Source organism: Papio anubis, chromosome 20 (genome assembly GCF_008728515.1).
Source record: "Papio anubis isolate 15944 chromosome 20, Panubis1.0, whole genome shotgun sequence".
NCBI classification, from domain to species: Eukaryota; Metazoa; Chordata; class Mammalia; order Primates; family Cercopithecidae; genus Papio; species Papio anubis.
The window spans coordinates 49,758,116-49,771,125 of NC_044995.1; the positions used below are offsets into that span (position 1 = coordinate 49,758,116).

Genomic DNA, 13,010 nt, shown 5'->3' on the forward strand with positions numbered 1-13,010 from the left:
CCACAGTTCTCTCACAACACTTACGAGGACTAAAACCAATCATTACTGAGTTGCTCAGCCAACACATCCTCATCACACTCATTCTCCCTGCCAACACCCCAATCCTGCCATAAAGAAGGCAGATGGGACTTTTCAGTTAGTGCAAGATCTTCGTCTTGCTTATCTGTTGGCTGTTGCCCCACCCATCCTAGTTCACAATCCCTATGCCAGCGCTTGGCAATGTCCCATCTAACTTCTTTACTGTACCAGATCTAAAAAGATGCATTTTTCTCTAATTACGCCTTACCCAGACTGCCCAGTGTCTCTTGGCCTTTACATGGGAAGACTGGTACATACCTCCACCCAACTGACATGGCCAGTGCTTTAGAGGGGTTCCGAGATAGCCCCCCGATGCTTTGGGCAAATACTTGCAAAGACTTGGCCTCATCCTCTTACAGATGATAAATTCTCCAATGTGCAGATGACCCAATACTACTCTGTAGTCCCGAGACAGGACTCTCTTTTAGACACTGCAATCCTCAATCATCTAGGATCCAGAGGTTACCAGTATCCAAACACAAGCTCAACTCTCAAAACAATGTGTCGTATATTTGGGCATTGAAATCACTCCACAACACACTCGCTCACCACCACAGACCGTTTAACTCTAATACAAAATCTTTCTCACTCACAAGAAACTAAAGAAATCCAATCCCTTCCCTAGGTACTCGTAGGGTTTCAGACACTTTGGATTCCTAATTTCGGAATCTTGGCTAAACCTCTATGTATGCAGCTGTCAAGGGAGACTCCCAAGGGACCTTTGTCTAACCCAAAGTTAATCTATAAACATTTCACTCACCTAAAAAACTGCCTTCTCTCACATCCTACTCTCTCCTCCCAGACACAGCGCCCCTTCCAGCTTTTCAAGATGAAGACAAAAGTTGCTATTGGCCTTTTAGTCCCAACCTGTAGGCACCACATACCCGTCCTGTGGCATATCTATCCAATTAGTCCACTGCAGCCTGAGGGTGGCAGCCCACTGCCTTCGGACTCTTGGCAGCGGCCTGTCCTAACCCAGGAAGCAGAAACATCATCAGAGGCTGCAGCCTGACAGTCTTCTCTACCCACTGCCTTCCAAGACCTTATTGCCCACAAAATCGGCCACTGCCCGTCAGGCTTCCTTTTCCACCTCTTGTTCATAGAAGACTCTACCATTGCTGGGAGTCTGCTCCTCTCTAAATCCAACCTTACTCCCCAGCCCTCTCAAACAACCCCTGAACCTCCCAGAACTTTTAGGGCCCAACCACTAGTCACTTACATTTTACATGACCCAGCCTTTGGAGAGCCCAGTTAACCCTATTTGTGGATGGCAGTTCTTTTATAAATTCTCCGAAACAGACCAGCCGTGCAGTAGTTAACTGATAATCCACTGTTCTAGAGAAGCTAAGCCTTTACCACAAGGAACAACATCACAGCAGGTAGACTTATCCCCTTTTAACTAGGGCTCTCCTCCTATCTAGAGGAAAAAGCAATGCAACCTTATACACGGATTCTAAGTATGCCTTCTTACACACCCATTCTGTCATCTATGGAAAGAAAGGGTTCCTAACCACCTGGTACCCCCATAATCGGCAAAAGCAAGCCTGTAGACGCTTTATCAGCCTTCCAAAGCCATCCTTACACTGTAAGGTCATCAGATTCCACGCAGCTATTAACCCGGTGGCAGCTGACAGCGATTTTGCTGACCATGCCAAATCTGCTGCTGGATTCTCCACCCTACCACTTCCTTCTGTCTGTTTTCTTTCTCCCCAATATACCCCTAATTACGCAGGAAGGGAGAAAAACCAAACTATTACAAGACTCAACAGCCAGAACAGCCACAGACAATTGGATTTACATCAATAATAAATTAGTTGTTCCTAAAACACAGCTCACACACACCGTCTTAAGACACACATAATTCCTTACACATGGGACCCAGGCTCTATATAACTGGCCTTCCTAGGCGTCACTGCCTGCTCACCAGAAACACCTAATTATAATCCAGCCAACAGTGCTCCTCATGCCTCAAGTCCTTGCAAATCCTCCAAGGCATTAGCAACTCCCACCCAAGTCACCAACTCAGAGGACACCAGCCAGAAGGTGTAGAATTGATTTTACCCACATGCCAAAACATAGAAATATTCAAATATCTCTTAACCCTCATTGATACCTTTTCAGGATGGATAGAGGCCTATCCACAGGAGAGACTGCCAATATAGGGCCTCCATACTCACTGAACACACATTATTCCTAGGTTAGGCCTCCTCACCCTCCAGTCTGACCAGTATTGCTTCACATCTCCAAGGTAGTCCAACAGGTGGCAGCCCTCCTCCCACATCACCTGGAAACTCCCACATCCCTTATAGACTCCAGATCCTCAGGTAAAGTAGAAAGCCAACGGACCAATCAAACAACAACTCGCAAACTCTCCTCGAACCGACAGTCCTGGAGCCCTCCTGCCTCTAGCCTTAACCCGGCTCTGCAGACGCCCTCGCTTGAACCAACAGGCCTCCCAGTCCATTCGAACCTTAGTTCTGGCCGACCCCTCACCTTGCTTGGCTGCCTACCCTTTCTTCTCCGCTGGCCGTACCTTCCATACTCAACTCTTTTGAGACAACTGCTAAGACAGCATGCAGAACCAGCACCCGCCCTCCGATGGGCACTTATAATCCACACACCTTTCTGTGGGTGGAAAGGCCCATGCTCTGTCATATCCACACACACACAGCAGCCGTAGGCCTCACACACTGGGTCCCACATGTCCACAGCTGAGAGGGGCCCCAGAGAGCGACAAGTGCCGGATCAGGCTCAGCTCGCTCCACCACCTCAAGCTCACCAAGCCTAATTAACACGTTTCCAGGCCTTTTATGACCATCGATTCCTCACCATACTGTACACAAATCTGGCAGAGTTTCCAGCATACCCCAGATCTCTATTTGCCCCAGACCCCAAGCCCAACACAGTTCTCTCACCTACTCACCTTTGTAGAATATCTCCAGTACCATAGGCTGAGGCCTTGGTGAAACTCCAAGCCTGAAATCCCAGCACTTGGCGGGGAGGCCCGGGGAGAGTGGATCACCATCAGGGAATCCCGAGACCATCCTAGCTAACTTGGTGACGTCTCTACTAAAAAAAAAAAAAAAAAAGGAAGGCAGGCGGTGGCTCAAGCCTGTAATCCCAGCACTTTGGGAGGGCAGGGCCAGATTGAATCGAGGTCGGAATCAGAGACCATGCAAGCTAACGGTGAAACCCTGTCTCTACTAAAAATACAAAAAACTAGCTGGGGCGGGGTGTGAAGCCTATAGTCCCCAGCTACTCAGGAAGAATGAGGCAGAGAATGCGTAGACCGGAGGCGGAGCTGTAGTGAGCTGAGATCGGCCCTGCACTTAGCCACAAGCCGAGACTCCATCACAAAAAAAAAAAAAAAAAATACAAAAAAACTAGCCGAGGTGAGGTGGGCAGGCACCTGTAGTCCCAGCTACTCAGGAGGCTGAGGCAGGAGAATATGGTAAGCCAGGGCCCGGGCTTGCAGTGAGCTGAGATCAGCCCGCACTCCAGCCTGGGCCACAAGCCGAGACTCCGTCTCAAAAAAAAAACAAAAAAACAAAGATATCTCCAGTTGAGTCGCGTTCTCGCTTACTCAGAAAGATAGAAGTCTTCTTATTCACTTTATTATTACTATCCTTCTACATTCCAACAGCAATTACTAACCCAACCTTTATATGGAGATTCTCCATAACTGAAACTTGGTCCTCCACCAACAAGCAACATACAGTTCTGCAAGGCACTGCAGACTGTTCACCTCAAGGCTGTCAATCTGCTCTTTCCATAAATTTCTCCCTAACTTCCATCGCTGATAGATGGGCTCAACCATCCATCTGTTTCCTACATGACCAGACAGAATACAATTGTAAAAACTATTGGCAACAAACCAATCTGGGTTGCCCATACAAATATTGTAAAATACACTATTCAATGCTAGATAATACACATGACAGAAAGTTAAGCAGCAAATATCTCTTCACTTACGATGGAAGAAGTGACCCCCTTAAATATCATCTAAACATAAAAGACCCCTGGGACTCCCGATGGGCGGACGGAGTAAAAGGAGGACTTTACGGAAACAGCGTTTGGGACTCATATCCCACTGCCACCCTCCTAATAAAAAGGACACTTGTCCAGCAAAAATCCCTCCCCAAAAATATACAAGTCCTACAAAATTTAACCTCAGTCATAAAATCACAGGAACAAAACCTACAAGAGCAGTTAAATCCCCCTAATAAAAAAGACCCATTCTCATGGTTAAAACTTGTCCGTCAAGGGCTAAACCTAACACGAGCAGCTAAACATGGCCGTCGCACCCACGCCACCTCTGTGAAACAGCGAGGCCCCTTGGTAAGCAGTTCAACACCCTTTTCTTCCGGGAATACAGCGGGACTCCGCGACGCCCCAAAGAGCGAGATTACCGCCGAGTCCCAATATACCAAAACCAGAAATCCGTCTTCGCCTGCTCTGCCCCCAAACAACTCCTGGTGTAGTGATACACCCGTATTGTCGGACCAGCTCCCGTTTGGGCTGCGTTGTAGAATCGGCCTCTGCCAGGTTGCCGGCCATGCATCCATCCAGCCAATTGCTTCGCGTCCGGTGTCAGGCGCAGTTCGCCTAACCCTATACCAAAGGTATTCAGACGGCTTCACAACTTACCACCTCAATAGCCAAAATTCAAAAAGCGGGGCTATTTTTTCTTCCCATGGTCGTGGGGTTTCTTTTTTGGCGAGTCCTGCGGCTCTGTTGTCCAGGCTGGAGTGTGAGTGGGGTGGCCAATCTCGGCCGGCTCGCTCGGGGTTTACGCCATTCTCCTGCCTCAGCCTCCCGTGTGGCTGGGACCACAGGTGCCGCCACCACACCAGCTGGTTTTTTGTATTTTAGTAGCGAATCTGGTTTCCCTGCGTGTCAGCCAGGATGGTCTCGATCTCCTGACCTCGTGATCTGCCGTCTCGGCCTCCCAAAGTGCTGGGATTACAGGCGGTGACGGTGGCTGACTGAGGTCTTGCCATCTGTAGCCGCTCGGGGCCCAGCCACAGGGGCTTGCCCCTCCCAGTCCAGTGGACCTCTCTGGCTGCAGGAAGCCATAGAGGTTTCAGCCAGCCAGCCTGGCCTCCTTGCAGCCAAATTACATCAATAGCTCAAGTGTCAGCACACAATAGGCGGGCATTGAATGTTCTTACCACTGAGGAGGAACATGCTGCTGCAGGGGAGTGTTGCTACTACATAAATGAATCAGGCCTGGATTGACACCACCGATGTCCAAACATTAAACAAAAATCAAAAGGGCTTTAAATTTAATGCTTATAACCCGGGACACTGGTATGGCTGCTTTCACTGCAGGGTACAGCAGGTCTTCCATTTCAATCCCCATACTAATCCTCTGTCTGTGGTAACCCTCCATTACCGTAAAGGTTTATGGGGCCGGATTCAAAAAGAAATCACCAGTCACCTTCAATCAAATGCTCCTGCATCCCTACACCCAACTGCCAAATCTCAGACCCTAACTACGCCAGCAGCGAGAAGCAGCCAGACGGTGTGGCTTTGGTGCCAAGTCATGGGGTTGATTTCTTGGGTGGGAAAAGGTAAGATGAGTGAGACAGAAAAAAGACGCCCAGCCCTACTGCTACTTACAGGGTTCTTTGTCGTCAGTGCGGCGAATAGGCAGGAAAAAGCGGGCCAATGGGCGAGCTGGTGAGATGTTGAGGAAACAGAAACATGGGGCATTCCACCGGCGCTTGTCCCTGCTGCCTCCATTTCCAAGCCGGGGACTAAAAATCCGAGGCCAGCGAACTTACCGGCCGGCCCCATTGCTTGTGGACCGAGGAACCTCGCCCGAGAGCGCCGGCTCAACTTCCCTGGCCCCGCTTAGAGGACCGGTGAACCTCGCCCAAGAGCCCTGACCTGTTGGTCAATAAAGTTACTTCTTTTCTACCACTTGCCTCCAGCGCCTCTTTCCTGGCCAAAAGGAATTAGATAAATCACCTGCCTGGTATTCTGCCCTTCTGAAGCAAAATGTCTGGAATGTGGTGTCTACACGCGCAGCCTCACCCCTCCATCTCTGATGGACGTGCTCGCATTAGGCTTTTAAATTACAGTGCCCTGCCGGATGCGGTGGCTCAAGCCTGTCATCCCAGCACTTTGGGAGGCCGAGACGGGCGGATCATGAGGTCAGGAGATCGAGACCATCCTGGCTAACCCGGTGAAACCCCATCTCTACTAAAAAATACAAAAAACTAGCCGGGCGAAGTGGCGGGCGCCTGTGGTCCCAGCTACTCCGGAGGCTGAGGCAGGAGAATGGCGTGAACCCGGGAGGCGGAGCTTGCAGTGAGCTGAGATCCGGCCACTGCACTCCAGCCTGGGCAACAGAGCCAGACTCAGTCTCAAAAAAATAAAAAATAAAAAAAATAAATTACAGCGCCCCATCCACAACACACATGCCCGGAAACAGCGCCATCCTTTTGGTGCCTTTGGGACCCCGACCCTCCTGGGCGTCCCTCCCGCCCACAGGCTGCCCTTGCCACGCCCCCTCAGTCGAGGGCAGTGCCATTCTGCAAGGTCAAAATCCTTGGGGAGTCCAGGGTGACTCCCCAAGGACTGTGTGTCTCACCACCCACATCTGGCCCATCTTAAAACTCCCTGGGCTCTACCTTCAAAATAGATCCAGAATCCGGCCACCTTTCCTTGTTGTAAGGGCCTCCACCCTGACGGTCTAGTCTCGCTACGACTCACCTGAACCAGTGCAATCACCCTCGCCCTGGTCACCTGGTGCCCTCACGGTTTGTCCTCCTCACCGCCACCAGAGGGCGTCTGTGAGCACCTGGGGCAAGTCTGGTTCCTCCTTTGCCCACAACCCTCCATGGCTCCCACTCCCCTCACGGTCAAAGCCCAAGTCCTCCCTGAAGCCCATAGGGTTCTGCACGACCTGCCCCGTCCTCTCTGCCCTTCCCTCCTCCCTCTCTCCCCCTCCTTACTCTGCTCCAGCCACACCGGCCTCCTCACTGCTCCTCCAACACACCAGACACAGTACTGCCACGTGGCCTTTGCAAGGGCTGTGCCCTCTGCCTGGAATGCCCTTCCTCCAGAAACCTGCTTAGCTCCCTCATCTTTTATTTATCTATTTTTTATTTTTTTGAGATACAGTCTCACTCTGTCACAGGCTGGAGTGCAGTGGTGCAATCTTGGCTCACTGCAACCTCCACCTCCCAGGTTCAAGGGATTCTCCTGCCTCAGCCTCCCAAGCAGTTGGAATTACAGGCGCGCGCCACCATGCCCAGCTAATTTTTTTTTTTTTTTTTTTTTTTGAGACGGAGTCTCGCTCTGTCACCCAGGCTGGAGTACAGTGGCCGGATCTCAGCTCACTGCAAGCTCCGCCTCCCGGGTTTACGCCATTCTCCTGCCTCAGCCTCCCGAGTAGCTGGGACTACAGGCGCCCGCCACCACGCCCGGCTAATTTTTTGTATTTTTTTTTTAGTAGAGATGGGGTTTCACCGTGTTAGCCCGGATGGTCTTGATATCCTGACCTCGTGATCCGCCCGTCTCGGCCTCCCAAAGTGCTGGGATTACAGGCTTGAGCCACCGCGCCCGGCCTCCAGCTAATTTTTGTATTTTTAGTAGAGATGGAGGGTTCACCATGTTGGCCAGGCTGGTCTCGAACTCCTGACCTCAAGTGATCTGCCTGCCTCGGCCTCCCAAAGTGCTGGTATTACAGGCGAGAGCCACCATGCCCGTCCCTAATTTTCTTTAAAACCGCACAAATCCCGCCTTCCCCATAGAACCACCCAGACCAGCCCTGCCTGTCCCCAGCCCAGGCTCTTCTCCTGTTTCTCTTCCCAAAGCACTTTCCACCTCGTTTCAGGCTGTCTGACTTACTTATCCCTGTGTTCACTGTCTGCCTCCCTGCCTACACCACCACCTCCACCAGGGTGGGGTTCTCTGCTTATGAATGTTTCCAGCATTGTGTGGCACACAGTAGGTGCTCAGTAATTATTTGCTGAATGAATGACCAAGACCAGCGGGCACGGATGGAGCAATTGCATAAATGAGACTTCATTTCCCCCACATCATCAGGAGCCATGACAAGGAGTCTGCCCTTCCACTGCCCGTGATGGCACAGCTTTGAGATTAGATAAAGTCCTCTGCAGAGTCGCTGATGACCCACCCCAACTCACGTCGCCCCATCATTGCACCCTGTCATTTATTTGTAATTGTAAAATCACATGCACATAACGTAAAATTTGCCATCTTAACCTTTGTATTATTATTATTATTATTATTTTTTTTTTTTTTTTTTTTGAGACGGAGTCTCGCTCTGTCGCCCAGGCTGGAGTGCAGTGGCGCGATCTCGGCTCACTGCAAGCTCCGCCTCCCGGGCTTACGCCATTCTCCTGCCTCAGCCTCCCGAGTAGCTGGGACCACAGGCACCCGCCACCTCGCCCGGCTAGTTTTTTGTATTTTTTAGTAGAGACGGGGTTTCACCGTGTTCGCCAGGATGGTCTTGATCTCCTGACCTCGTGATCCGCCCCTCTCGGCCTCCCAAAGTGCTGGGATTACAGGCTTGAGCCACCGCGCCCGGCCCAACCTTTGTATTATTATTATTAATTGAGACAGAGTCTCACTCTGTTGCCCAGGCTGGAGTTCAGTGGTGCAATATCGGTTCACTGCAACTTCCGCTTCCCAGGTTCAAGTGATTCTCCTGCCTCAGCCTCCCAAGTAGTTGGGACTACAGGTGCCCGCCACCATGCCCAGCTAATTTTGTATTTTTAGTAGAGGCAGGGTTTTGCCATCTTGGCCAGGCTGGTCTCAAACTCCTGACCTTGGGTGATCTTCCCTCCTCAGCCTCCCAAAGTGCTGGGGTTACAGGCATGAGCCATCGCGCCCGGGTAATTTTCATACTTTTAGTGGGACAGGGTTTTGCCATGTTGGCCAAGCTGGTTTTGAAATCCTGGGCTGAAGTGATCCACCCGCCTCAGCCTCCCAGAGTGTTGGGATTACAAACATGAGCCACTGTGCCCGGCCTAAGACTTTGCTTTCTATTCTTTTTGGGTGTATACCCAGGAATAGAGTTGCTCATAGGGTAACTCTGTTTAACTTTTTCCATCTCTACACAAAATACAAAAAATTAGCTAGGCATGATGGTGCACACCTGTGGTTCCAGCTACTCGGGAGGCTGAGGTGGGAGAATCACCTGAGCCAGGGAAGTCGAGGCTGCAGTGAGCTGTGATCGCACCACTGCACTCCATCCTGGGTGACAGAGCAAGACCCTGTCTCTTAAAAACAAACTTTTTGGGTTTTTTGTTTTACATAGCAGTCGCACTATTTTACAATCTCACCAAAATGCACCAGATTAAACTTCCCATTAAGATGTGGGCCTACCCCATCAGACTACAGAGTTACCCCATCCCAGCCTTGTTCCTCGTTTGTCTGTTAAAATGCACCATCTAGCCTGGTACACAGTAGGCGCTCAATATTTGTTGAACAAATAAGTGAATGTGGACCTGGTCATTAGACTGATAAGAGTCGAGGTTGGGGAAATTAAGGCGCTTCCTGAGAGCTAGCTGTATACCTGGGCGAGGGAAGTTTGAAAGAGTGTGAACGGAGTAATTCACCCGTGAGTTTCACCTGGTCCAGGTTTAAGGCCACCTCCCCGCAGAACTCTCCTCATCCAGCAGAGGGCGCTTTAAGGTGATATGCTAACGAATGGAAATAATATGCAAATGAGTCATAGCGGGCCCCGTGGGGCTTTTTTTGGTCAGGCGCGCCGTGGACAGCCCTGGCGCCTCAGGGGCCTGAGGCTCAAGATGGCGCCGGTACAGCCGCCAAAGGCCGGGCGGCGGCGCTGGCGAGGCTCCCGGAGACCGCAGGCAGGGCAGCCTCCGCCGTCCTTATTTCCTCCCGCGGCCGTCTGTCCCGGCCCAGGGGTCCGCCACCAGCCTCGGTCGCGCGGGAGCCGGCGTTTCTGAGCAGGCGCGCTGCGGGCAGCCCCTCCCGGGGTCCCTTGCGGCGGCGTCCCGAGGGCCTCCGGGGGCCTCGGAGCAAGATGGCGGCGGCGGGGTCCGTGAGGCGCGGGCGGCGGCGACCGCGGCGCCAGTGAGGGGGCCCGGGGGCCCGGGCGGCTCCGGGCCGGGGCCCCGCCGCGGGACGGACCATGCTACGCTCCACTGGCTTCTTCCGGGCCATTGACTGCCCCTATTGGTCTGGGGCGCCCGGGGGGCCCTGCCGGCGGCCCTACTGCCACTTCCGGCACCGCGGGGCCCGGGTCCCCGGCGCGCCCGGTGACGGCGGAGAGGCGCCCCCCGCAGCAGGTAACTCCCGCCCGCCTGCTCGCCTTGGGCTCGGCTCCCCTACCCGGGTCTGGAGCCCACCTCCGGTCCCGCCCGGGGTCCCCCTTCTCGGCCCAGTCCCCTCCCCACACGTTCGCGGGCGACGGTTTGCCCAGTCGGGACCGGGACCACCCACCCGGGGACCCGGTGCAAAGCACTAGATCTCTGTAAGCCTTCGTCTTCACGAGTATGAAGTGTCAACTAGGAGGACGCGTCCTACCAGGGCTGTCTAGAGGGCGGAGTGCGAGCGCATGTTGAGTACCGGGCACCGGGCCTGGCACGAGGGGGCTCGGGAGACGGGCGCGGCCGGCACTAGGCAGGCCCTGGACTCCTCCTGCCGCTGATTCGCGCCCGCCGCTTCCCGGACCCCATGTGCCTGTGGCTGCCCTTGTTTATTTCCAAGACGTTTCCTCCGGCCGCGCCTCTGGCAGCCTCCGTCTCCAGTCGTTGAGTCAGGATGGTCCGAGGATCGTCTCCTGAGTGTGTCGAGCCCTGTGTCCAGCATGACTGGGCAGGGAGGAAGTCAAAGCTTACTTAAGTGGGCTCCGAGGAATTCCATGCTTTTGGTCGGGCCGAGGACGTTGGTGGACTCCACCTCACAGCGTCATGGTGGTTTTCATCGTCATGGCAGCGTTTCTTGGAGGAGATGTGGAATTTGGATTGGAGAAAAAGGACATCGCAAGGAAAGGCGTGGAGGGAGGGTTATCGAGTGTGATGTCATTCAGCCTCCCCTGTGACCTCTGTCCCTTGATAGTGGCTCTCTGCTTCCCCCAGCCCCTGACTTCTTTAATCCTAGATTTCCTCACTGGGCGTGAGTTTCCAGCGTTGTTTTCACTTTTACCTCAATGAAACAGTCTCAGCTCAGAACCTTTTCCTTCAAAAGAGGAATATCTTCGTTGGGAGTTAAGAATAGGTTTATTATCCTGTTTGGCCAGAAAAGGTAGCATTTTTTTCTGATTTCCCTGATAAGTGTGCTTAGGACACCTGCACCTGTGGGCGGTTGTTTGCAGGTGGACAGATGCAAGCAATCACTTGTCAGCTCCCCTTTGCTGTGCCTGAGGCGGGGGATTCAGAGCCGCGTACGATGCTGGCTGTGCTCTTAGGGACCTGCCGACAGATGTGCCTACAGATCCCTTAGCATGGGTCGTGATGTCCTGGGAGCACGCAGCCAGCTTTGGCGGGGGCGGGGAGTTGGTGAAGAAGGCAGTGCGTGGGAGAGGTTTCTCGGAGGCTGTGACACCCGACTCACGATGCTCGTTTTCACCCTATTTTTAGAGACAGGGTCTCACTCTGTAGTCCAGGCTGGAGTGCAGTGGTGCGGTCACAGCTCTTTGAGGCCTCGACCTCCTGGGCTCAAGGGGTCCTCCTGCCTGAACCTCCTGAGTAGCTGGGATTGTGGGCAGCGCGTGCCACCACACCTGGCAAACTGTTGTGTTTTTTTTTGTGGGGATAGGGTCTCGCTATGTTGTCCAGGTTTGTCTCAAACTTCTGGCATCAAGCAGTCCTCCTGCTTCGGCCTCCCAAAGTGCTGGGGTTACAGGTGTGAACCACTGCACCCGGCGCGAGTCAGGCTTTTGATATCTGTGTGCATCCCAAATGGCCCATTTGTTTCCCAAAGGCTTATTTTATTTGAGTTTTTTGAGATGGAGTTTCGCTGTTTTTGCCCAGGCTGGAGTGCAATGGCATGATCTTGGCTCACCACAACCTCCGCCTCCCAGGTTCAAGCAATTCTCCTGCCTCAGCCTCCCGAGTAGCTGGGATTACAGGCATGTGCCACCAACCCGGCTACTTTTGTATTTTTAGTAGACAGGGTTTCTCCATTTTGGTCAGGCTGGTCTTGAACTCCCGACCTCAGGTCATCCACCTGCCTCGGCCTCCCAAAGTGCTGGGATTACAGGCGTGAGCCACTGCGCCCGGCCCCAAAGGCTTATTTTTGAGGGTCCCTTGGATGATGTAGTCTTCCTGTCTGCCTCACGTTCCTATGGGAAAAATGTGGCTGCCTGCCTCTTACCATGGTGTGTCTGCATTTCCCTTCTGCTGGTAAGAATGAACTCCTTTTCCCATCTCTGGTGGGGTGGTCGGGCTTTTTGTTACTGTCTGGTAGAAGGCTGCCTCCCCCGCAGAGAGGCAGGATCCATCTTCCTTGCCGTGAGGCTCCTCTGACCCTCTGTTTCCTCCTCCGTAACATGCTCATCAGACTGACCTCTGAGAACACCAGGGGAGAATGCATGTCCCATGTCCACCCTCCACATTTACACACGCCCAGTTTTCTATGGGGTTTGAAGAGGCTGGCGTGATCTAGCCTTTGCCATGTCCTCTCAAGGGGATTTCAGGGTGGACAGGGCAGCAGCCTCCAGAGAGGAGATAGACAGGAACGCTGGCCTCCCAGGATTGAGAGTGGACAGAGGTTCAGGTGAAAGGCCCTCAGCTAGCCCTGGAACACCTGTGGCGCCATGCTCTGTGCTGGGCACGTGCTGCATGGTGACCCTGTGAGCTATTTGCTGCTGGTGGGGAAAAGGGGGCTTATCAAGGAACGTGTTTTGCCCATACCACCACCTGACCAGGGCAGGTCTGGAGCCTCCAGGGCCTCTGGGAGGAGAGAGCATCTGATGAGGGCACCAG

The 13,010-nt window shown here is 53.1% G+C and overlaps 1 protein-coding gene across 2 annotated transcripts in view; it reads left to right on the plus strand.

Moving 5' to 3' along the window:
* Positions 1-10,066: 10,066 nt before the first annotated feature.
* REXO1 (RNA exonuclease 1 homolog) overlaps positions 10,067-13,010 on the plus strand; it is a 33,942-nt gene continuing 30,998 nt past the window's right edge. The window contains exon 1 of one of the 2 annotated variants that reach the window (XR_002518849.2): positions 10,067-10,370. Coding sequence is in view for 1 of the 2 variants with exons in the window: in XM_003919633.3 (XP_003919682.2) it covers positions 10,214-10,370 (157 nt within the window). In the remaining variant the exon portion in view is untranslated. The remainder of the gene's footprint in view (positions 10,371-13,010) is intronic. The other variant, XM_003919633.3, reaches the window with a different exon arrangement.